This window comes from Zophobas morio, unplaced genomic scaffold (genome assembly GCF_036711695.1).
Source record: "Zophobas morio isolate AGI-343-1 ecotype UQ-CSIRO unplaced genomic scaffold, CSIRO_AGI_Zmor_V1 ptg000006l, whole genome shotgun sequence".
NCBI classification, from domain to species: domain Eukaryota; kingdom Metazoa; phylum Arthropoda; class Insecta; order Coleoptera; family Tenebrionidae; genus Zophobas; species Zophobas morio.
Window position 1 is genome coordinate 17,942,885 of NW_026972111.1, and position 23,903 is coordinate 17,966,787.

General features: G+C 34.3%; 1 protein-coding gene across 1 annotated transcript; it reads right to left on the bottom strand.

Moving 5' to 3' along the window:
* Positions 1-988: 988 nt before the first annotated feature.
* Positions 989-13,138, bottom strand: LOC135123756 (SWI/SNF-related matrix-associated actin-dependent regulator of chromatin subfamily A containing DEAD/H box 1 homolog). Its single transcript, XM_064048634.1, has 12 exons — positions 12,577-13,138; positions 12,289-12,500; positions 12,034-12,238; positions 11,545-11,983; positions 5,236-5,429; positions 5,048-5,186; positions 2,688-2,823; positions 2,500-2,637; positions 2,239-2,451; positions 1,959-2,186; positions 1,254-1,752; positions 989-1,205 (listed from the first exon to the last, which is right to left on the bottom strand). Exons 1-12 carry the CDS (start codon positions 12,680-12,682, stop codon positions 1,096-1,098), a joined length of 2,619 nt encoding a protein of 872 aa, XP_063904704.1. The 5' UTR covers positions 12,683-13,138; the 3' UTR covers positions 989-1,095.
* Between the last annotated feature and the right edge of the window lie 10,765 nt (positions 13,139-23,903).

Below are 23,903 nucleotides of genomic sequence, written 5' to 3' on the forward strand. Positions count from 1 at the left end.
CTGATTTTTAAATCGCCTTCCCCGGTGATAATTTAAAAATTTTACAAAAAATTAATTGAAAAAAAAAAGTTTTTCAACAGCTGAAACCATATAGTTATCAAACAATGTACCTACGAAACTGTAAATGTACTTACTGCAGTGCTATGATTTTCAAAAGTTTGTTCTTTTTTTCTTACAATTGCCGAAACCAAACGGAATTAGAATGAACGATTTTTTCGCATGTGTTTTCATGTCATGTTCATACAGCTAATGCGTAAAACATTCATTTTGTCACAACTTTTTTTTTTTAATTTAACATTGCTCATAGCGTAAGTATTTTCGGAAGCAATTTGTTAGAAATAACGACGAAGAAAAACCGTTGTTTATAATGAATTAATACCAAATTAATTATACAATTATTTTATTGTTAAAATGCACGCGTACAAAAAATGTGCAACTTGTCTTTTCTGGCGTCCCCAACAATTTTTTAATTCAATCGCGCTTCGTTAAAAAACTTCACTTTCATGCACCATTGTATCTTTTACACAGTTAATTATTAATTTTTTAAACATCCTGTACAAATAATCTAATACAACATATATTACTAAAGTACAAAGAACGTCGCATCTCTGAACACATTTTTAAACAAACATTTAATACATTTGTGTAATGGCGTCATAACTTTCTGAAGGGGATGAATAAATTTTAATATTGCTGTAATCACGAAATCAATGTTAAATTGTCCAATTTACAAGAATGTTCTTTATAAATTTTAAGACACCTTTTTTTTAAGATTTTGTATAACAATAATTCATACAGGTATTTATTTAAAATATGAGTATATTTATTTCTAATACTATATGTATATTATCATGGAGGTAAACTTCTAAGGCCTCAAAAGATGCCGAAATCGTAGAGCAATATATCGGTTCTCTCTATCGTGGTAAAAAAAACTTATAAACCATAAAGAAGGGTATTTTTGTTAATAATCGGGTACAAATGCGACATATTTGTTTACAGAAAATATATATTAATATGAGTGATCCATAATACAGTAACTAACTACATAAAATGCAATTCTGGGTGATGACGAACTTGCTAATAAATTAAATAGTTTCACGTTTTCTTCTTTGATGGAGATACAAGTGTGTTTGCTTTTGAACCATCGATTCCTAAGGCTGATGAAAGTAATCTTACAACACTTTTAACGTCTGGATTATCTGATTCTGAAATAAATTGAATAATAATCAAGTTTGTAAATTCGAAATCTGTACCTTCCGCTGTTATTTGTTTCTCCAGTTTTAGTTTTTCTTTGTTCATTTCCAACATCCCTTCTTCTATAGTACCCTGAGAAATAAGTCTATATACTGTTACTGGTCGAGTTTGCCCCATTCTGTGACATCTATCTTCGGCTTGTTTGTCATTATACGGATTAAAGTCGATGTCATGTATAATCACAGTATCTGCCGAAGTTAAATTAATTCCTAATCCTCCTGCTCTTGTTGATAACAAAAAAATGAATATACTACTGTCTTCCATATACTCGTCCACAAGTTCTTGTCTTTCAGTGACGGGAGTGCTGCCATCCATTCTCAGATAATTATGGTTTCGTATTTTAAGATAGTCTTCCATTACGTTTAGCATAATTACATATTGACTAAAAATAAGAACCCTGTGTCCATGTTGTTTTAATTCTGCTAGAACTTTATCTAAATATAAAAATTTTCCCGATGTTAAAATCAAATTATCTGGAAGTATATAGCGTTCCAAACTCTGAAAAAATAACATGTAAATATTTTAAATTAATTACTAAGTTTATTTTATTTATATTTCTAGTGCATTATCATTGAAAATTTTATATAAATCCGGAATATAAAGAAAGCACAACTTTCTTTTCTGGGAATAATGGATGTGTTTCTTATAAATAAATATGTAATAGCTACATATAAATAAACACAAACGAAATTATTACTACGTACCCTATAAAGTTTTGCTAGTTTGTTGATTTCAAAGTCTGACATAAACAATAAATCTTCAACGATGTACTCCGCAACGGTATCCTTGTAATTTGGTTCTTTAGCTAGAAGTTTAGCAATTTCTTTTACTTGATATTCATCATAATGATACCGCAACAGCAGTGGATGATTGCTCAATTTTCTCAAATCTGTCATAATACTCATACCATTGTATGTACCTTGTTCATTAACCTATAATAATAGATTTCTATAGAAAAATTAAAAACAAAGGCTTTTTAATTACCGTGACATTTTGATAAGACGCAACTAAAGCTTCATACTGTTCTTTCTGGGTGGGTGCCAGTGGTACTTTCATAACATGGTCAATTTTCTTGGGCAGATCTTGTAAGACGTCGGATTTTAAACGTCGTAGAACAAAGGGTTTCATAATACGTTTGGCTTGTTCAATTTGTTCTCTTTCAAACGCGGGCAAAGAGTCATCCATTTGCTTGGATTTCTACAAATTTTAATTAGATGATTATTTCACTAAAAGTGGTTTACTAACAGATGTCTTCTGGAAAAGGCTCTTAAGATCATCGGTTTTTTCTGCAAACATCTTTGGCATAACAAAAATCAATAAAGACATCAACTCAAGCAAGTTGTTTTGTAGTGGTGTTCCTGTCAACAAGATTCTATGTTTAGCCTAAAAAATAAATATACAACTCAACTTATAGTATAATTAGACAAAAATACATTTATCCGGATTAAATTCTCATATCGTTGCGTATTCATATTCTTCAACATATGTGCTTCATCGAAAATTACGTAATGCACTGGAGTTACACGGAACATTTTTCTTTCTTCTGGACTATTTGCCACTAGATTATACCTAAAGATAAATTTGATTAAAGAAAATAATTAAGAATGTACAGTCGCATATTGAAAATTGGACCACCTCCAAATTTTGCGGTTTAATTCATGTTTTGTTTGACAAATCAAAAAATGTTGACAAAGGCAAATCAGGAGCGTACATTCAAATTACTATTATATTAAAAAAAAATAAAAAAGTAATAACAACTAAAACTTTGTTAAAGTCGCCGCACAATGAAAAAAACAAAAACGGACGATCCGAACCTCATTCACATCTAGACTTCGGGTTGCGTTGCTTACAACTCGTGTTTTCGCCCAGGCCAGGGGGTCGATTCTCGAACTCGTTCGAATAAGTTCCGCATACGCAAGTGACCAATTTTCGAGCGGTTTTGAAGATTCGGTATTCTCGAACCGCGCGCACACGTTGGTATACGCAAATGTTCGAGCGTATACGAACGTCAAGTTACGAGTGGGTAGATGCGATCGCATTTTGGTTTGCGAGTGGTGAAAGCTAACCTAAAACTCGGTTTGATTTTGGTCGTTCTGTTGTAACGTCAATATAAAATCTTTCATATGCTGTATCTGTTAGTATACATTAATAGAAAGGGTTACCATTCCAAAAATACACAAATTGTAATGTATCAATTTGATTGTGAGAATTTTATAATTTCATTTACAATTTTGACATTTGTGATGCAAATTTAAAAATTTTAAATAGAAACAGCCGATTTCTGTGTAGTACACATAATAGCTACATATGTATGAAGAAACAACGCACTATTGCGATATTTTGGGTAATTTCGAATAATACATTAACACGTTCTTATTATGGTTGTAATAATAATTTTTAGGTGACTCTGGCTAGCCACTGCGAACATTTCAAATACGTATACGTGCAGTTGTTTCAAATTTCAGTTTTCATTTACTGTACAAAACGGTTGTAATGGTATGCATAAGTATACCTGAATAAACATCGGGTAACCAAACCCTAAGAATTTTCTATAAACTAGGAGAGTACACGCAGTAATAAAGGTATTAATATGCAAATAGCTGCTGGCTGTGGAGGTCTCACTCAAAAATAAACATTAAGTTTGTATCTGCATCATTGTAAAAAAATCACAAGAATTTGTATTAAATACGTAGGGTTGCATAAAATCGTAAAATCAACAATTTTGTTTAATCACGATTTTTTTATGTTTTTTTAGTCTGTCAATTATTTGGAATTAAAATCCTAATTAAAATAGTAAGTATCCGACTTAACGTCATCCTTGAGTCGTACTTCTTAGTTTTGAACAATAAAGAGAATTTATTGTAATTTACATTGCAAAAAAGGAATTGATAGTGTTATTAATATAATATTCACTCCTATAATCTTTAAAATACAATTTAAAAGAATTATCGTTCCATTTTGTTGGAAATATTGTATTTTAGTTAAAGTTCAACTATTTTGATATAAATTTGCATTAAAAGGGCCGTAATATGCATTACATATTCCAAACTGTAAATAAAACTTAAAAAAAAAAAACAATAATACTTCAAAGCAATAATTTAAATCGAGCCAATCCTGCTACTACGTGTTTTGCTGCTTAATAAATTTGGAGGTAACAGATTAAAATAGTCCTTCTTGGATTCAAACTCACCCCGCGTGAGTTCTGCCAACCATCGCATTTAAATATCCTCTGTATTTTACCGCTGTTGCCATATCCTCACTCGAACAGAGGCCTTCGTATGCGCATCGAGTTGCTATTCGCATTGAATCTCGTTCAAGAAGACGGATTTTCGTTTCGAATAGCATCTTGGCATGCGCATCTATTCGTACTCGCATCTTTGCGAACGAGTTCGAGAATCGACCCCCAGACCTGTACCATGGCCTACCACTTTACATTTCCTAAAACCGAGGTCAAAACTTGATATTACGTCTTATTTTTTTTTAACTGTCCTGCAGCTGTTTTGGTAATATTATTCTTTGATTTTATCTCAAACGGTCAGATCACGAACTTTTAATAGTTTATCTTCATAAACAAAAAAATTAGCGGATGGAGACAATACACTGGTATATAAAGAACAGGGGAATATCTCCCAAAAAAAGATATAAAAAATTCCCTCACGATGCAATTTTAAAGTTTTCTACATCTTGTCAACACTCGTCAAAATCAGGTCGGAAACATTCAGATTAATACCTAATACTTTTCAAACATACAAAAATCTCCACTCCGGAATATTTAATTTAACATACCACTTACGTTGTCAATATTACATCAAAATCTGCTAATATTCCCTTTGAAAAATCCACTCGGAACATCTTTCTTTCTTCAGTACTACCATAATACATAAAAACACGGAGTTCTGGACACCATCTGGCAAATTCAGATCTCCAATTCTCTAAACAAATTATTAAGGTTTTTTTTACACAATTTCACTATAAATTAACCTAGCGTTGAAGACGGTACAACCACAAGATGAGTATTTTGGGCTTGGAATGTTTCTTTCAAATATGCCAAAAAAGCTATAACTTGTACAGTCTTCCCAAGACCCATTTCGTCGGCCAAAATACCATTTACACGTTGAGCATGGAGAACTGCCAGCCAATTTAAGCCAACCATTTGATAACTCGTCAGTCGCAATCTGAAAATAATATATCAGTTTAAGTTTCTATTATTACCATAAAACAATACATTGTATCTAATATTTAGTTTCAATTTAAATTAGAAATTGAGGCGATTTGCAAAATATACAAGGACGTTGTATTAATATAACGTCATTGACACTAAATAAAGGAAATCTATATGGGTCATTTGCATTTTGGAGATCCAGAAAAATTGATTTTAAATTGGATGTTTTTTTTTAGTGCTTATAAGCAGAGAAGATGAGTCTAAAACACAATTTGTATTAATGGTTGAGCTTAAATGTCACAGAAAGAGCCAAAAAGATTACTACCAAAAAATTCATCCACGGTCGTGAAAGAATGTTCATGGTTGTGATCATCATAACGTATTTTTAAACATGTTAGCAAAAGTAATCTTAATAACTAGAATAAAATAAACATTTTACTCTTTTTGCGTTTTAGAGGGCTGTCCTCCGATGTCATGAATTCAAGCGATTTTTCTGTGTAGTGCTCGCATGATATTAAAGAACATTGCAAACTTTTCACTTCTCGAAGAAAAATGCTATTAGAATTTGTCAACTTCAATTTATGGGTACGAACAGTGCGGGGAATTATTATTACATTCAAATCATAAACAAAGTTACATAGTGGCTTCGAAAATGCTACGGTTCTGACACCCTCCATGGTCCTGACATTTTTGAGACGTGCCCGTTAAAAAGACGTTTATTTTTTAAATTGTGTGACTATAATATATACATATAACACACTGCTTTAAATGTACATCATCTAATACCTAAAACCATTCCATCGAAAAATAGTCATTTTTACGCTTGTTATGGTGGCCATGGTCCTGACACCCTATGCGGGTCGACGTGTACGAGTATACACCAAATTTGTTTTTTTACAGAAATCTTCAATTTGAAGTTATGGGACATACCCACTGTATTACAACAAATTTCACATCTTTTACAATAGTAGCACAGAGTCTCAAATGTTCATTTGCAAAATTTCACATAACAGCAATGTAATGAAATTACATTATCATTGCAATTCTTGGTCAAAATATGTCAAAAAATTCACACTACTTAAAATTGTAATAATGAAGCTTAACAAAACGACTTTTGTGTGTCAACCCTTGTTTTATATAACACAGAATATGGTAAACCTCAAATCAGAAAAAAATCTGTGCAATTTGAAGTAGAAAACGTCAATCTCAGTGATTATTAAATTTTGACACGAAATTAAGTATGGATTTTGAAGAATAAATACATGTTATTTATAAATTCAAACATGTAATGTAATCATTTCATTAAAAAATTAAGTAGGAAAGGGCAAATCACAATTTTTTTCCACGAAATGATAATGACCCATATGTATACATAAAAGGCAATGTTCCGATTGACGCCCAACCCAAACCGCTAACGATAGAAATTTAAAATTTGGAGAGGATGTTCATTTTATACTGAAGGCATCGTTTAAGAAAGGATTTCTCAAAATTCATCCCCCAAAGGAGTGAAAATGGCTGGTAAATTTTGCATGGGAAAAATATTTCTACTGTAAATTTAAATTTTTACGTGAAACTTGGTATTAATGCTGTTCAATACAAATAATGAAACCCGTATTTAAGCATTTTCCAATATTCAACCCCTAGGGGGGTGAAATGTAGTGGCTAAGTTTGTATGGGAAAAATATGTTTATTGTAAATTTAAATTTTTACCTGAAACTTGGTATTCATGTTCAACACAAGTAATGAACCACGTATTTCAGTATTTTCCGAGAATCAACTCCCAAGGGAGTAAAAGGAGTGTGGCTAGTTTGTATGGAAACAATATTTTTATGGTAATGTTTACTTAAAACTTAATATTAATGCTCTTCAACACATTTTTTACTTGAAATTTGGTAATAATGCCCTTCAACACAACGAATCGTCTACGAAAACCTAATGTAATATATAATTAATATAAAATTTTATAATAATCGGTCCGGTAGTTTTAGAGATTATCTGTGTAACAAAGATTGACACATATGGACGCACGGACGGACGGACGAGCAGACGGACGGAAACGGGACATCTATGTTTTAGTACTCTACGGGTCATGACACATCGATAAAAGTAGCCAGTCGCCCGATGGACTCGATTACAATATTTACTTAGCTTATACTCGGGAAGTAATAATAAAGGCAGATTCATAAGCTACAAGTATAGAAGTGTGTTATTGTATTAAACTTGAATAACATCTACTACGCAATATTTTGAGATGACGTCAGCACAATGGTGGGGATGACAAACAAATTTTGGTTAGAGTTGTACGCTCTACGTAATATTCATAAAATACATATAAAATTTCACAAAAATCAGTCGAGTAGTTTCGGAGATAATCCATCAAATAAAATCGCCAACAGACCACAAACAGCAGATCAATTTTCCATATTCTAGGGGTCATGAAACCTTGAAGAAATCTGAAAGTAACAGTTCGCCAGATGGACCCCATTACAAGACACAGTACATTTCCAGCTTACGATGGAGACGTAAAAAATGAATGTTTAAGTTCTAATAACTATGAGTTCCAACAATGAGAAACAAAAAAAAACTACTATACTTAAAACTGATTACGTCATTTGAAAAATATATAGGGTGACTGCGAAATATATGCAATAATTTTAACAACGGCATCCCCCACCCTAGTAGTGTCGAAATATAGAAAAAACAAATCAAAAATCGAATGGGTCAAAACCCCTACGAACCACCCTCGATACGAAGGCACTGAGCCACCTTGTAAACAGAGTTGGAAAAACGTTCGAATAAAAACGACTTTTTGCTGCTTATCATGCGTTCATTAATTTATTCATTCATCGTTAAAGGTCAGTGCGAAAATTTTTTGGTAATGCTTCATGATGATCGACTTTTGATTCTGACGGATGTTTGGTCCTTGCCACAACGATTTTACATTGTTTATTGGAACAAAAATAAGGGCAACTTAGAATGCTACTACTTTTTACAAGAAATGTTGAAAATGTTGTCCTTGACTAGCAATACAGGCGTCAGAGCGTTGCAAGATGTTCGTTGATAGATAAAAAAACACCAGAGCAGCGGCTGCCACTTTCACTTGTTGTTGAAGCTCTCACATACACATTTATCGAAAACCGTCTCTTAAAATCGTACTTGTTGACGAGCATGTGGAGTTTCATCGGACAAAAAGTGAGTGTTGTCGCTGTTGAAGACAACATTGCGTTTGAATCCTGCTGCATCCGTAAACAGAATGCACTTTAAAAAGTTAGGGCGTTCACGACACTGCGGTAACAACCATTTGCAGTAAATTACACAACGTGGACAATCAGCCGCCTCCAAACCTTGCACTTTGTCCTGTGAAACTCCAACTTCTTCTTTCTGTCCTATCACGGCCACGATCGTGAGTTTGAAGTTGAAGGTACCATGATCTCGGAGACGCTGTACCACTGATGCAAATGTTCGCGCACACAAATTACCATATCGACACATTCTGTATTGGAAAACTGCACCATAGACCGATTTCACCGACTGCTCGATGCTGACTGGCCCTTTTCGTGTTTTTCACGTTGCGATTAAAAAAGTGCCTGATAAAGTCACTTTTTTGGTTCTTAATCCGAGTCGCTCTGCCCCATTCATTGTAGTAATCATGTAGGTCACGAAACATTACCAGTGGCTCGTATAACAATTTACATTTAATTTCAAATATTTTTTTCTAGACACTGCTACCACTTAGGACCGTGGATTTTACGCAGTGACATAATTGTATTGTGAGCTATTCCTCATTTTTTTTGCATGTATTTTGCAATCACCTTGTATATTGCACATTTAAGACAGGATTTATTCAGCGAAATTTTGAGGTGACGTCATTAATTTTTTAGGGGGGGGGGGATGAACAAATACATTTTGACTAAAAATTTACCATGTCTATGATAGCTTTAAAACATCTCCAATATTTCAAAGCATTCGATATTGTAGTTCCTGATTAAATCAATAAAACAAATTCAAGCATTCATTAATTTTTTTGAGTCACCCTGTAGATGCAAATCCAAAACATATGAATGGAAAGATAAATCACAAGTACAGACTCATCATACATTTTAGATAGGATTTATGCGGCAAACTTTTGAGCCGACGTCATCAATTTTTTGGAGGGGATAAGTAAATATATTGTGATTAAAATTTTATTATGCTTATCATAACTGTAAACCATCTGCAAGATTTCAGAGCATTCGGTTTTGTAGATTCCACATTAAATGTCAAAATGTTGTTTCCTAATTTTGATTTTTTTTCCAAAAATCTAAACGTTTCGGGTAAAATCTCAATTCGGAGTCATAAACTACATGTGTAAGACTATGTTATTCGATACAATTTAAAACCAAATTACTATGTACAATTTTGAAGTGGTGAATTTTGGTTAGCGTTTTACCATCTACATGATATACCTAATGTAAATACAAAATTTGACAACAATCGGCCCAGTACTTTCGGAGAATCTGTCTAATAAAAATCCAGGACGGCAGACAGACAGACGGAAACGGGAGACCTATTTCTTCGTCCTCTAGGGGTCATGATACGTTGAGAAAATGCAAAAGTGGCAATTCGTCCGATGGACTCGATTACAATACTTCCTTTGCTTACGCTTGGGAAGTAAAAATTGGGAGGTGTTGAATGGTTGCTACGTAGATTCTATTGTTTATTGACTCCATTTGTGAAAATTTGTGAAGTTGGTGAAAAATGCAAGAGAGCAATTTTGTTCCCGAGATAATCCTTCAGGAAGCTGAAGAAGCAACTCTTCAATTATTGCCTCCGAAGTCCAGAGAACATTATGAAAAAGTATTTTCCGAATTATATGAATGGAAAGAAAAACGAGGGGTAATGACAATAAATGAGGAAGTTCTGCTATATTGTATTTCTTAAATTTGAAGAAGAAATGTACAATTTCATCAATGTGGTCAAAGTACTTGATGCTGAAAGCAGCTATAAAGGTCCATAAAAACATAGACATTGAAAAATAGAGTATGGTCACTGCCTATCTGAAGAGTGAGTCGAGAGGGTACAAGGCGAAGAAAGCTGCGGCATTGGAAAGAGCACACGTGGAAGAATTTTTGACAAGGGCTTGCGATAAAGAAAATTTGATGATTAAGGTAATATCTCTTAACCTTTTAGACACTGTAGACAATAAACCTTGAAATATTTTAGGTTGCACTAATAATGGGGGTGTCTGATGCCTGTCGTTGCTATGAATTGACAAATTTGAAAATCAGTGATGTAGAAGATACCAGATACCAAGACCGGCATTTCACGAAAATTCACAATAATTATAGAAGAAGGATTCCCTATGAAACAAAAAAGGAAATGTCTACTAATATAAATATTAATGTTAATATTAATAATAAATAGCTATTTTGATTGTATTTTTGATTATTCCACTAGTGGATAAAATGGTACTTTATATGCTTCATAAGTGTGGATAATACTCCAATTATAATGTGACTGTGGATAATAGATATTTATTTTATTAGGAGTTTAAGTGATACTTTATGTGTCGAGTATGGACGATTAAACGCCGAGTGATAGCGAGGCGAATTAAGTCCATACGAATCACATAAAGTCACTTAAACTCCGAATGAAATACAATATTTTATTTTCAAACGATTAATCTTCTTTTGAAATGATTATTTCCTATCTTCTTGGTTCATTAAGGAATTGCCTTGATTTCACTTACCATGGTTACTATGGTTGACAACCACTATGATTTTCACATATTTATACTCCGGCGGAGTATAAATGTTTTATTTATACGCCGGCGGAGTATAAGTAGTACTTATGCGCCGCTCAAACACGGTGTCATAGAAATGACACTTAAACCCCGGTAAGACCGTCATATAAGTGTCAGTTATATGACGTTTGAAAATAAAAAAATTTAATCTAACTCTTGCAAATATTCTCAAATAACGTTTCTGCTGAGGCACAAAATTAATTATATAACATATTATATATTTAATTTTAAAGTTTTCATGATAATCTTATCCTTTTCACAAAATACATGTAAAAGTTTAACACTTAATTCTATGATACATGCAAGAAAGTGGAGGAAAAAGAAGAGTAGGACAAAAAATACTTACGACATAGATAAAATCCTTGGTTGAGTTTTAACACCAGCTCCAGCTGCCACTGCTTTTTCCATTTGTTGGGCCAAATTTGTACACTTCTTCATCAAATGTCTAATATTATTTCGTGTCATAAGTACTTGTTGTGCTGCATTCAACAAATCAGTGTTTAGGTTTTTATTGTTACTGAGTTTTTCAACTAAATCCACCCAACCAGCAAAGGGTCTTGCTTCAATTATTGCTTCAGCTTTCTTTTTTGAACAAAAACTCATTAACTGTAACTCTGCTTCTGTGGCCGTTTGCATGAATTCAAACACCTTCTTCTTGTCACCTGTCAGCTCATCACTTATCTCAACATCAGAATCTTCATCACTATCAAAAACACGTCTGTCTTTAAAATCATGGTTACTTCCTGTGCTATCATCAGTATCATCTCCAGATTTCCGTCTCTTAACTGAAATTAATAGTTACAATATTGGAAAACTCAGTGATAACATTAATTACATTTTTTCTTTTTATTATAAGAAGCGTCGTCTGATGGTGGTGTTTTCCTTTTTAAATAATTAGGTTTATCTTCGACACTTAACCCATTCTGTTCTTTCCACTTGGCATAATTTTCAGATTTTAGTTCTATAGCATGACATCTTGACAATTCAGATGCAGCTTCATCTACTTCAAAATCATGTCTCGACAACACATCATGAATTATCTGAAACAGATATATAAAAACAATATAATTTCTATTTTATGCTGCTTTACCATTGCATCAACAGTTGGGAATGATGACATTAAATATTTCATTTGGCTTTCTTTTTCCAAAACTATTGGGTTTTTCATGCCTTTGCAGCGTGAAATTATGACGGTATGATTCTTTCGGTTCTCACCACTTTGAGAATTGGTACTTGAAGTATCACAGTCTGAATCAGAATCTGACAACGCAATGATCCGTCGTCTCACAGATCCATTTGCCGCTGTAATAAAAATATATATATTATTAATACTGTTGCATTCGTAACAATGTCATATGTTCATAAAATTATTACTTACGAGATTTCACAGAGTCGCTGTTATTACCATGGTCTAACATCGTCTTCTTTTTATTAATACGGTAGTCACGTAAATTTAATAGTGTTGGGCTGTTTCCTCCTGACATTTCGCCGATATAATTTAAAATGTTTAAATGTTCACTAAATTTAATTATAAAAAAGTATTTACTTATTTTTATACGACACTCACGTTATTATAAAACACAAGCAAACGACCACATACCTAACCCACGGAACACTCTTACCTCTCTCCCATCTTTTCTCAGACCTGACAAACACAGGGGACAAACATGCGAAAATCTGTAGAAAGCGCAGAGTGTACCGACCGCTAGGCTATCACACAAAAGAAAATGAATCTGTACAAGAAGGTCGCGGTATAAGTTGGTTATTATATAACGTACGGACAGGTGGCACCACAATGCACCACAATTATTATCTATCATGGCCGACTTCTTTAATATATTTGTAAGTACTAACGTGTATACACCCCGTTCAATTTTTGATTTTCCGTTGAAAAAAATCTTCCGTTTTCTAGTACGTAATCCACCTCAAACGACGTCTTCTGTACGTATCATAGATTTCTGTACTATTTACGTATTGGTGCTATTTACCTTTTCTCGTGCTAATTCTGTCAAATTAATTAACCAGTTAAGTGAACGGCGCGGGAAATTTGAACTCTTACGTTTAAATTCTATAATTGTTTAAGTATAATATACTTAAACAATGATTCTACTATTAAAATAATTTTCTTATATATCCCACCAGTCGCACCATTAAGATTGATGTTTTTACTGTTGATCTGGATACTTACCAAACATGAACGGAACCGCTGGTATTTAATAAATATTTAAATTCAACTTTTGCCACTGCATTTGCTCCGAACGTATGTCATACTACCATTGACTTCCCCCTCGACGTACACGGTTTTGATTTTCAGACGGTGCCAATAAATTTAAAATCATACATAAAGGAGATCTCATATTTGCAAATGTTTCTAATCAATTGCCAAATTAAAAATTATCATCCCAAACTTTTTTCTTTTCACACATTTGTGCTAGAAAAGGAAAAACTTAGCATTCCTGATTAAACCTTTTGGGTACAAATAAATATCACTTTCATTTTAGTACGAAATGGATCTGAAAGATCCATTTAAAAAAAATCACAATATAAGAAACATAATTTATGTCAAAACAAAAAAAATATATATATTATTATATACAATAAAAATTGCACTTCTTAATGCAAAATCCGATTTATTTTTGATGAAAAACTGACCCAGAACTGTTTCTTTGACTTGCCATTTGAATAGTCCTCGGACATGAACAGTTCTTCGACACTGTCAAGTAGATTTTCTTCGGACCTTTCTGGTTCAGGGCCCAACAGCCAAAGTAGTTCTTTACTCCCATCAATTTGTCGCAAAGTTTTATGAAGTTGTTCTTCAACATTAACCATTTTTATGCTCACTTGGGGATTAAAAGCATTTTCAGGGACAACAGCTCTAACCTCAGCTGAATCACTTTTCTTCAGACGTACGTCCCAAGAACGTGGATTATTGGTCCAAAATACATTATAATATCCGTGTAGGGTACGTGCAGCATATGGTAACATTCAAATGCACCCCTTGAGCATTAACATGTTGCCTTTTCTACTGAGAAATGCGAATAATAGAATATCTATCCATAAAAATAAAACACCTTATGTCATAATCGTACTTCATACAGAATTTATCAATTTACATTAACTTACCATGACCTATTACTGGCTATTTAGCATTTTGGCTCGAGTGAACCCTTCGAAGCACCTTTAATTCAGCATCCCAATTGATGTTCAATACATTATTTCATTGCAAAGCATTTTCTCCATTCACAATGCTTCTGCAGTCGTCAACAAAAAAAATTGGTCTAAAGAGTTTAGACAGCACTTCCCTCGCTGTGGGAAACGTGACGACTGCATGCCTATTATGTTTTTTTTTCGCATTACATATTTTTGGGGGAATTTTAAAATAAATTGAATTATTTTTTTCAATTTTGTCATTATTTGGCATTGACTTCTTTGTCATTTTTTTTCTGTGATTGCTGTGATTGCGCATTAAAAAAAATTAAATTGTACGAAGTCGTTTCTGGGGTGTATAATATGTTGCCTATGCAAAAATTGTCAGGTGTGAACAGATAAAATGAACAGCCTGTTTAGTACTTTGTAGTAAGCCGTTTTGAACCAAATTTCCGCGCGCCGAACTTTTGGTAAGAAAAGGTGTAGGAATGGAAAGAAACGAAAACCCCTAAGAGGGAGATGCGCAGAAGGGTGTGTTTGAGCAGGGTGAGTCGCGGCCAGTTCGACTTGGTCTTTCTTTCGAGTAAGACGTCAGGTTGGTGCTCTCTGTGTTTTTTTCAAATGTCTGTGCGCTGTTTGTTTCCTGTTCTAGTGCTGATTTCTTCTAACGGAGTTCCACCCCCCTGACGAATCAGCGAACGTAGGAATTCTCTGCTACGTTCGAACACAGAGAGGTTATTTCGGTGGTGAGCACGTATTTGGTTTGAAGATCCGAGAGGTATGTTTTCCACGTGATTCCGTGTGTGCTGGTGGAAGAAGCGGCGTTGCTTCTCGATGGTTACGGAGTATGTGAGACGCGGGAACCACACACATAATGTGACGCGACAAAAATGGCGGCACTTCCGGATGACGCCATGGCCGTTAATTTTCGTACTAACCTTTTCAACATAATTTCAGTCCGTTTTAGTAGGGCTTTTCAGGGAATTACGTTAGCTAGGGCAGTTTTATTTAGCGAATGTTATGCGGAAAGTTGGATGGCAATTTTCGAGTTATTATTTTGCGTTGCATAATTTGAGCACGTGTGAGTAAAGTAAATTCAAACGCAATCTGAACAAGTGAATCTTTAACAAAATAACGCTGAGAACGGCATCAGAAAATTAATAATATCATAGTCTGGGGGACGGGGGATTTTCTTTGTGTTAGTAACATCAATTAAATTAGGCACATCAATTTGGCTGACATTATAAGATCTAAGATATTTGAATGGTTTTTCCTCGATTTATTATTCGTTTGTTGTAAACCCTAATGCTGGGAAATTTCATGTAGTTTCCAAATATTCAGCCGTTCAAAATAGAAAGAGAAAGTGGTAGGGTGCAAGTACGGGGTGTTGACCGGGGAATTTCAAGGGCAACCTTTGTGAATTTTTGTATTAGTCATTGGGGATTTGTTGTTGACCGAAAACTGTTGATGGATTTGAAAATGAATGTTATTGGAAGAAAGGCACAATTCAAAGCAAATGTGCACTCTCGATTACCTATATTTTATTTATTTTGCATATTTTATGTGTCGTATTTTTATGTGTTGTTTGTTTTTTTTTTTGTGCTTTTATTTATGTGTATTTTGTTTGGGGATGTGTTGGGGGGGGGGGGGGGTGTTTGTTTAATTCGGTCAACAACGTAACTTTGCCCAGACCATTTTAATGCAGTCGTAACTTCTTTGTTTAAGGTCAGATAAACATTTCAATAAAATCCATAGCTTCTTTATTTTCTTTGGTAAGAATCAGCGACGTAAATGTAGCTTAATTTAAAAATCATTGCCAAAATGTGAATAATTTAATCTCTTTCAAAATTCTTGTTCTTTAAAGTTATTGATAAAAACATGAATAATTTCTCATTTCATTTTCCTTGTTGTATAAGATTGTTGATCACACGCGCATAATTTAATCTCATTTAAATTTCTTTGTTATTTAAAACAAGTATTGATGGAGTGTGGCCAATTAAATTTTGCTTATTGCTTGTCTGAAATCCAAATACTCATTTTGATAACGCTAGCTAACTCGGGGGTCGTGTAGCGTGGACGCGGTGGCGTCGGCGTCTCCGTGCGAGTGTCTGCGGGTCTTGCTAGACTTCCGGCCCTAGCGGACTCGGAGTTTTACCGAGCTACCTTGTTTGCGGGAAACAGAAAGGTCAACCTATGTCAGGTGGGTGCGTAAGACCACGCGCGTGAAGTGGTGAGGTAGGACTATGTGGACCTTCACGGGGAGTGTGGCCGTCGCCCTGCCCCCGCTGTGCGCCCCCGTCTTGTTTGTAGAGGCCACACTACCGTAATATCTGGGACGTTGCCATCCATTTATCTTTCTGAAAATTCCGCGACTTTTTATTTTGCTTTTTTTTTGTTGTACTTGTAAGGTTGCTAATATTTATTCTATGTTCTCAGGTTCGAGTGAAAATAAAGGTTTTTTTTTTCTTTGAGGAATAAATTCTTTAGGCTCTTCTGGGACCCTTGGCCAAGGTCTCTTGAGCTCTTATTGGATTTATTTTTCATAGTTTTTTTTTTCCAAATATAAGTTTTTTAAATCCGTCACTCTTCCCGCTCCGCAGTGCGCCAATTTGTATGAACGAACGCCTCCCGCCAGTTTTCAAAACACAATGTAGGGTCCCACTTTTGTAGACGATCACAGCCAAGGCCAAATTTCAAATTTTAGCGGGCTTTTTCAAATTTTGTTCAATGTCAAATAAAAGGCGGGAGGTTTGGGTTATTACAACTTGTAATTTAAGACAAATAGCCAAACACTGATATCAACCTGTAGACGTGATGGTGAAACACAAACTAAACTAAAACATGGTTTCTACGAACTGCAATAACCGGATGACAATGTGACTTTTTTATTGCTCTGACTTCCGTTTATTGAATAAAGCACTACATTTTATTTGGTTTTTGGATGCTGTAATTCACATTTGGTTAATTATAACTTGTCTATATCTAGGGGAGCATCCCCTAGCCTCCCCTAGCTACGGCCTACGAGTACCAAATTGACTAATGGACTCCATTACTGTACGTCCTTAGGTTATCCTCGATAAGAAAAACAACTTGAAAGTGTTTATGTTTATACATCGGAACAATGTCACGTAGAAATTAGTTTGATTTGAATATGTTCGACCCCTCAAAACAGAGTAACAAAACAATTAACTAGTAAGCTACAATCAACAAAATGTTCTGCATATTATAATTCTTATTAAATAAAGACGTTTGTATTTTTCACATTTTCGGGAAAATGGGATGAAGCGTTCTTAAACTGATCAATACAAAATATGAACGCTATGATGAATCACAAGTAAAAACTCATATTTTGCACATTTTGGGTAGAATTTATTCCGCAAAATTTTCAGATAACGTCATCAATTTTTGGGGGGAAATAAACAGATTTATTTGGATTAACAGTCTATCATGCTTACAATGTCTTTAAAACGTCCACAAGATTTCAAAGTATTCAGTTTTGCAATTCTTGATTTAATCAATAAAATTAATTGACTCAGTCATTATTTTTTTTCAGACACCCCGTATAAACAAATCTAAAAAACATTAATGCAGTGATAAATCACAAGTATAGACTCATCATTCTTTACCCATTAAACTTGTTACAGAGTTAAACTTAATAGTAACATGAAGATAATTATACAGCCTTTATCGCTTGCAGCAAGAGGTATGTACATAGTTAAGATTTCTACCTATGCGGCTATGCGGCGTATTTTGTCTGTAAAATCAAGCTCCCATAAGAAACCCATAGCAGAATTTTTGAATTATGAATTGGCGCGCAGTGGTCGATTCTAACCTTACTTGAGTGGTCAATCAGTCAAGGGAAAGAAGATTGATAAAATTGACTGATTCATTTTTGTCAATATTCTTTCATCAGGACCCCCGCCTTCTCGCTGTAAGGCGTCAAGAATAGTGTTAAGTTTGCCTCGAGTTCAATGCAAGTACAACAGAGGGCGGCACTCATCTTACAACGCAAAGTCCCTAAGAAATTTTTTTGCGCACCGTCACCACACCGGCGCAACCGGGAATTTGACTTTTATTCAGAAAAATTTTTGAATATTGTCGTTGTCAGTGCTTCTTTCTATTTATTATTTGAGTAACTAGCTGTTTAAAATGAGGCTGTGTAGCGTCCACAAGTGCTACAGTGTTGGTGCTAAGGGGCACAGGTTTCCTAATCCCTTAAAAGACCAAACACGGTTTAGAGAATGGCTGAAACGGATCCAAAATCCTGCGCTCCAAACATTAGATCCAACGCAGGTTTATAAATCACACCGGGTTTGTAGTCTGCATTTTACCGCGTCTAATTTTCTAAACGGTAAACAACTACGGAACATTGCTTTGCCTAGTATACTGATTCCAAATGGTAACTTTAAGTATTTAACCAAGTAGTTAAATACAAAACAATTATTTTTTTAGAAATTGCTAATAATACATTAAGCGATTTGCCCACGCATTCGGGTGAACAGGTCAATATATCGGAAGACAATATAATACCGAATTTAGATTTGGAAAACAGGACTTCTCCTGAACTAAGAAATATTCCTGCCACTTCATCAGTATGTGCGTCCCACTTTAAACGTCCAAATCGCAGAGATAAAATTAGAGCAGCATCTTACCGTCAACGTTTGAAAATATTTTCGAAATTTGAAATTAAACTCAACAGCAAAGTATTAGGACAGGACGCTATAAATTTTTGTTTGAGTCAATTGAGAAAAAGAAATTTAAAATCAAGAGGACGCAGGCACAACACTGAAGAGAAAATTTTTGCACTCTGCTTGCACAAATACACAGGACGGGGTTATTCAAAATTAAGACAGTTTTTTGCTCTTCCAACTAGACAAACAGTTATGTCGATGTTGAATAAGGTCCCAATTAATCCTAGATTTAATAAATTAGTGTTTGATAACTTGAGGGAAGCTGTGTTAAAATTGAAAGAAAGAGATAAAATTTGTAGCATGATTTTTGATGAAATGGCCATAATGCCTCATATTGATTACGAAAAAAGTAGTGATAAATTTTATGGATTTCAAGATTTTGGTGAGGAACAAAGTTTAGAAATTGCGGATCACGCTCTTGTATTTTTTCTCGCTGGGCTTTTTAACAAATGGCAGCAACCTATTTATTGCGGATTTTCTTCATCTACAACCAAATCTACGCGTATAGCCAGTTTATTGAAATTTTTGATTCAAAAAGTTCAAAATTGTGGGTTAACCGTTATCGCTACAGTTTGTGACCAGGGACCAACAAACCAAGCAGGTGTAAATATGTTGATAAAGGAAACATCCAAAATTAATGAAGAATCTAGTCGGCAATTAGAAAGAAAAATTATAGTACAAGAACAAGAAATTATACCATTGTATGACGGGCCTCATTTGATAAAGGGGATAAGAAACAATATGTTAACAAAGAATTTGGTTTGGGAAGTAAACGGCGAAATTTTAGTAGCAAAATGGGATGATATTCTGGAAGCTTATCTCAATGATTCAGCGTGTGGGGAATTAAGAGCACTATATAAAATTACGGACCTACATGTAATACCAGACAAAATTCCAAAAATGAAAGTGTCATATGCAACTCAAGTGTTCAGTCATTCGATGGCGTCAACTATAAAACTATTAGGGCCGGTTTATCAATGCGCAGTTAAGTTAAAGTAACTGGCAGTTAAAGCTTGTCTGTGAGTTAACCTGTTTATCATTACCCGCTAGCTCAAAACTGGTGGTCAAAGTGCCTGATAAATTAACTGACAGTTCAAACTGTCAGTTAAAACGTTATCCACCAGTTAGTGGCAACATAACCTAACAAATCCAAATAAATCTGTTATGAATTTAACAATATTTTGATGAGGACTTATGTTGTGCAACAAATTGACAGAGAAAAGATGAGAAAAACACTTATTATTAGCTGATTATTTTCCAGGTCTAATGTGGGTACCAAAAACTAAAAACCTATCTAATAATACCGCGAGATCGAAAAAGAAATTAATCGAAGTAGGCCATGCACGACAAACCGTTTGTCGTAATCACGGTGGTAGGGTAATTTAATTTTTTTTATTAAATGCCAAATTGACAGTTTAAAATTAGAATTATGACGCCTACTTTTAAAACACATAAGAATGAATTAAAATCACCGTTTTCCAATTTTGTCTAAAATTTATCCCATTTCTGAAGATTCTAATAACAAAAAAGCTTTAATTTCGTTTGATAACAGTGCAAATTACTTTTGTCAACATGACGGTTAATCAAAAATTATTTTAAACTAAGACAAAAGCCTTTTCGTGCATGGCCAACTTTGACTAATTTCTTTTTCGATCTCTCTGTATTTATTTATAGGTGTACCTACTTGTTTCATTTTTAATTTCCAATACTTTTTTTCTAATGTTAAATTTTGCTTTTTCATGATTGATCACGTGAAACGCGATATACAATCGTTGAAATCTAAGGTTGAATACCGAATGCGGATCGAATCTGATGGAACTTTCAAGGTCGGGGTAGTTTTGAACTGACCAATCACAACTCATTTCCAGTGGGGTGAGCGTTACCAACTTAAGAGAGTAACAGCTAAACTTCGAGCTACGAAACTGGAAGAAAGATCGTGCATTGATAAACACTTTACCTCCGTTAACTGATAGTTACCCTTATCTGACAGTTACTTAACAGACACTTTTAACTGAGCATTGATAAACCGGCCCTTAGTTGAGAGTGGTAATTGGTAAAATCACTGTAGGTATAGTAGCCTGCATAGATATTGTAGCCGTCCATAGAGTCGAAATTTGCGAATAAAAATAAAATAAAACCGGCTCAAACGGAGCCGACGACGGCTTGCAAGTTCTGTCACTACGGCACGCGTCGTATCACACAGGGGCGTATTTAAGACCGATTGCACAAAATCTTAGGGTCACTGTAATCTTACTATTTTCTATCTACGACAAACGATTTGTCACACAGCTACGAAACCCACGATCTAGAGAAAGATGGAAGTGTGAAAATGTATTTCAACAAGTGTAATAACCGTTTGGTGGAACGCAATTGGTTCAAGCAAACTAAAATATGACAGGAAACAAACAGTCCACGTGGACTAGTTTATACCCGCGTTTGCTGCTAAGATGACCAGGTTTTTCGCTCCACCTACCTCCGCAACGATGAATATACCATACCACAACTTGTTTACAGTGAACAGAGCTTCGTTTTTATTGACGAGATTGAGCTAAGAAATGAAACAGATTATATCATAACGGAAAAGATGACATTTAATATTAAATACGTCTCTGTGCAACGTGTGCCAGAGTGATGTCAGAATTTGCAAGCCACCGTCGGCTCCGTTTGAACCGGTTTTATTTTATTTTTATTCGCAAATTTCGACTCTATGGACGGCTACAATATCTATGCAGGCTACTATAATAACCTGATGTACATATAATATGTACATATATTTAATAGGTAATACCAAATTAAGTCGAGAAGCTCTAGGAACTGTAAGAATTATAAAATTTTTTGATCAACTATTCGATAGCATAAATGGAGGAACACTTCGTCCACGCTGTGGAAAGCCTCTTTCTGGTGGGGTTTACAGAAATTCGGGACATACAAAATTTTGGGAAGAAGCTATTCAACAAGGAGGCAATATGTATTTTACAGATAGTAATGGACAGAAAACAGTACCCCCTTCTCTAAAGAATTGGATCAAAACGTTGGAAGGATTTTTAAATTTATATAAGATTTTGATAGAAGGTGGCAAGTGTCAGTTTTTTTTACCTCGTGCTCTAAATCAGGATGTCATTGAAAATTATTTTGGAAAAATTCGAAGTCAAAGAAGCCGAGCCACAAATCCAACAGCTTTACAATTTAGAGACAGACAATTTTAAATCACTTTTAATTCGAAATTTTTGTGGATCAAAATCAATAGGTACAAATTGTGAAAGTACAAACATTCCCGATTTATTTAATGTACGTGGAATAATAGATAAAATTAATCAGAGTAATAATAATTATCAAAACAATGAAATTTTTTATGAAACCTTTAATGTCAACAGGTACATATCAAATATTTCGGCATTGAAATTAGAAAAAAATTTACACCAAAGCGTTATTGGATATGTGTCCGGTTGGATCTGTAAAACTTTAAAAAATTTAGAGTGTTCAGTATGTAAATCTCACATAGTTGGTCAATATTCCGAAAATGAGCCCTGCTGCTATGAATTGATCAGTACAAGAGAATTATAACCCAACACGTCAAAAATTAACATATTACAATTTAGAGTTTATAAAAAACCCCAACAAAATATATAATATTAAAATCAAAATTTTAACTGTCCTTCGATATCACATTAATTTTTCATTCACCTGTGAGCATAAAAACAAAATTGAAGAAGAAATTATAGACAAAATGGTTTCTTTAACAATATTTACTTATGTTAAAGGGTTGAATTTAATTTTAATAAGCGGTAAAGATACGCGAACAAAAATATTTACTAATAATGTTTATAAAAAAGCCTCGGAATTGTATAACAAAAGGTTAAAAATAAAAAATCGAAAGTATTCGTAGCATTTTCTTTTCTGTAAAAGTGTGAAAAAATAAAAAAAATTAAAATAAATGTAAAGTCCTCGGAGGCAGTGGTTTTGCACCGTCACCACGCCGATAGATGGCTCTGCACCCAAAATTTCTTATAGGGACTTTGCGTTCTATATTATGGTTTTATTTTATCTATGCATTCTGATTTATCAAGTCAGCAGAAGCTCAAAAATGACTTTCTGTTGAACATGAGCAAGAGACTATGGCAGGAGATAGACAATAGATTACGTACCGTCACTTCCATTAAGAGAGATTAGGATTGAGTTTAAGATTTCTGTTTTATTAATTTTAATTCTTTTTTAAGTATTAATAATATTGTTACGATTTATGGAAATTACATTGACGTAGGTAAAACTCAACAAATTATTTCCCAGCAATCCAAATTTACACGACCAACTACAGTGCGAAAATGTATAACAGCGAATATTTCCAAGTCAACGTGAGTTGTACTTATTCACCGGCTCGGCTAGATTAGATTAATCAGACTGTTCCCGACGGTGGTTCCTACTTAAAAGCCATGCGTCGCTTTCGAGGTTGTTCTGGAGTCCTTCATCGAGGCTTTCGGCGAACTGCTTCCAGGTTTTTTTTTTATTCGAACGATGATGAATCACCGGTCATCACCGTACATACTGGAAAACCCATACGCGTCGTACTAGGGCGGCGTATGCGTTTATTTCTTAATAATATTTATGTTAAGCGAAAATGTTAAAAACTCGACAGAGATAAAAATACTGACTTCTTAAGGGTCCCCAGTCGTCGGCCGCAAAATCGGTTTCAGTGAGAAGAATTATTTTTTGTAACTATGCAACCCAAAGTACGGATGCACGGCAGGTAGCGACCCAAGAGAGGAGAGATTATGGTCACTGTAGGGAGTCCGTCATAAAATGGAAATCGGTAAACAACACCAGATAAGCTTATTTATTTTGGAATGAAGGGTACAGGGAAATAACCATC

What these genes read in the sequence shown, in the direction of transcription:
- LOC135123756 (XM_064048634.1), bottom strand. Translation starts at nt 12,682, where the DNA reads ATGTCAGGAGGAAACAGCCCAACACTATTAAATTTACGTGACTACCGT. An exon ending in CAGCGACTCTGTGAAATCTC is followed by an intron (nt 12,501 to 12,576) that starts GTAAGTAATAAT and finishes TTTTTATTACAG; the next exon opens with CGGCAAATGGATCTGTGAGA. An exon ending in TGTACCGTCTTCAACGCTAG is followed by an intron (nt 5,187 to 5,235) that starts GTTAATTTATAG and finishes TAATTTGTTTAG; the next exon opens with AGAATTGGAGATCTGAATTT.